We start from the raw sequence: 2,069 nt of genomic DNA on the forward strand, positions 1-2,069 counted from the left end.
ATTTTTCCAGTATTTAATTTCAAGTCCTTATTTCGATCTTGTTTTGGATTAAAACTGAAACAATCTATGCGTGATGTTTAGAAACAACATGATTAAATTATGTTTGTTTTACTATTGTTAAGAAGTGTTCTTATAATATTTAAAGTAATTATAAGAACTAATTCTTGGTTATGGCATAGTGCCCTTTAAATGCGTATGTCCATCAACATTCTGTATAAGTTGATTGTTGAACAAATCACTGTAAGATGTCATTAGGAATTTTCTTTTATATCGCGTATTTAGGTAGTAGCTACAACATTCTGAATACTTGATATAAAAGAAATTAAGTTATTTAATCGCATAAAGTTTGTGATTAAAATTAAAATTATAATGACATCTATTTAGTCTGATTATCTTATTAAAATGGTAACCCAGCCCTACAGGGAGGTAACCGTTTTGGTGAGATTAATTGGAATGAGATGGTAAACCTTTAAGTTGAAAATTATCTTATGCCCACAGGTACGGATTAATTTTTATGTATATTGGTTTACTAGTCTAATAGAGTTAGTAAATTATATGCATGAGTTGCAACCTCTGCCCACATGAAGGTCTAAAATTTACTAAGAATCGGTATTTTACGCGATTCACCTTGATGGATTGTACTTCATAGCTTATGTATGTTTATCCTTGTTTTGCAGTTTTACCGCTTTTCCTACCGCTATTTTTAATGAGAATGCTCTAATTCCAATGCTTTCTGGTGACAATTATGCTGAATGGAAGGAGAAAGTCCTTCTCACTTTAGGGTGCTCGGATCTGGACCTGGCACTCCGTGTGGATGAACTAGCTATCCCCACGGAATCAAGTACGCAAGCTGCTAAGGCTAATTATGAGCGGTGGGAGCGATCTAATCGCTTAAGTTTAATGCTCATAAAAGCCCACATAAGCCAAATTATTAGGGTTTTATCCCTAATAGCGATAAGGTCAAAGCTTACATGAAGGCAATTGATGAACAATTTGTAAGCTCTGACAAGGCATTGGCCATCACCTTTATGAAGAGGCTCTCAAGTATGACTTTCGACAGAAGTCGTACAGTGCGTGAGCACATTATGGAGATGAGAGACATTTCTGCTAAACTCAAGTCCCTTGAGGTTGATATGTCTGAACCATTTCTTATGCATTTCATTCTCAACTCACTTCCTATGGAATTGTAACACCCCGTATATTCGGCTTAGGTATGAATGAGTTAAAGGAGTAGTAAGGTTATATTTTGGACATGTGAAGTCCCATCGGGATGATTATGGGTGAGAATAGTTGTTTCAAAATGAAGATGGAAAGTGAGGTGCATAAGATTTGACAAAATCGACTAAGTTTGCAGAAGGTCTGTCTTCCAGCAGGTTTTAGTGAAAATGTGGAATTTGGGAAAATACAAAGCATGAAAGTTGTAGGCCTTTAAAATATCTTTCCAACGATATATTGTGGAGCCCAAACGGAGCTCTGTGCAAAAAGTTATGCCCGTTTTACTGAACGGTGTGTAACCATAGCGGTCCTGTCGCGTTTTCACCGCGACCGCGGTGGTGAGGCAGTGTCCCAGCGATTTACCGTGGTCGGGACCGCGTTCGCGCCCATTGGGACGCGGTGGACGACTTGGGAAGTCATTTTTTTTAGCCTTATTTCGCCCCCACAGCCCCAAAACATAAAAACTTGCTCTAGAAAGGAAAACTCTCAAAAACATAACTCCTTAAGGGTCCTTCCACCACCCAAGGTAAGTTCTAATGGTGATTCTAAGTTAATTTCAATTTCCCAACATCTTATTAACATGGGTAAACCCTCCATATCATTAGATATTCGATTGGGATACCATTGTTGAGAGAAGAAACCCTAGAACTCGAATTCAAGCAGATTGAACGTCAAAAAGGTAATATCTTCACCCTCTAATTGATTCTATCATTGAATTAATGATTATAGACTCTAGTTCATGAGATATGAGTTCATGGGTTTGATAGAAAAGCATGAACGGTGATAGGTTTGGGTTGTTGATTGGTTATTATTGGTTATGGGTGTTGTTTACCTTATGGGTGATGAAGAATAAT

The 2,069-nt window shown here is 37.4% G+C and overlaps 1 protein-coding gene across 1 annotated transcript; it reads left to right on the top strand.

Annotated features, from left to right (window-relative positions):
- Positions 1-402: 402 nt before the first annotated feature.
- On the top strand, positions 403-1,190 carry LOC109210853. The gene is made up of 3 exons (XM_019374326.1): positions 403-461; positions 678-872; positions 953-1,190. The coding sequence occupies exons 1-3, from the start codon at positions 403-405 to the stop codon at positions 1,188-1,190; spliced, it is 492 nt and encodes a 163-aa protein (XP_019229871.1).
- Positions 1,191-2,069: the final 879 nt, after the last annotated feature.

Source organism: Nicotiana attenuata, unplaced genomic scaffold (genome assembly GCF_001879085.1).
Source record: "Nicotiana attenuata strain UT unplaced genomic scaffold, NIATTr2, whole genome shotgun sequence".
Lineage (NCBI taxonomy): Eukaryota > Viridiplantae > Streptophyta > Magnoliopsida > Solanales > Solanaceae > Nicotiana > Nicotiana attenuata.

What these genes read in the sequence shown, in the direction of transcription:
- LOC109210853 (XM_019374326.1), top strand. Translation starts at nt 403, where the DNA reads ATGGTAACCCAGCCCTACAGGGAGGTAACCGTTTTGGTGAGATTAATT. An exon ending in AGATTAATTGGAATGAGATG is followed by an intron (nt 462 to 677) that starts GTAAACCTTTAA and finishes CTTGTTTTGCAG; the next exon opens with TTTTACCGCTTTTCCTACCG. An exon ending in GCTAAGGCTAATTATGAGCG is followed by an intron (nt 873 to 952) that starts GTGGGAGCGATC and finishes TATCCCTAATAG; the next exon opens with CGATAAGGTCAAAGCTTACA.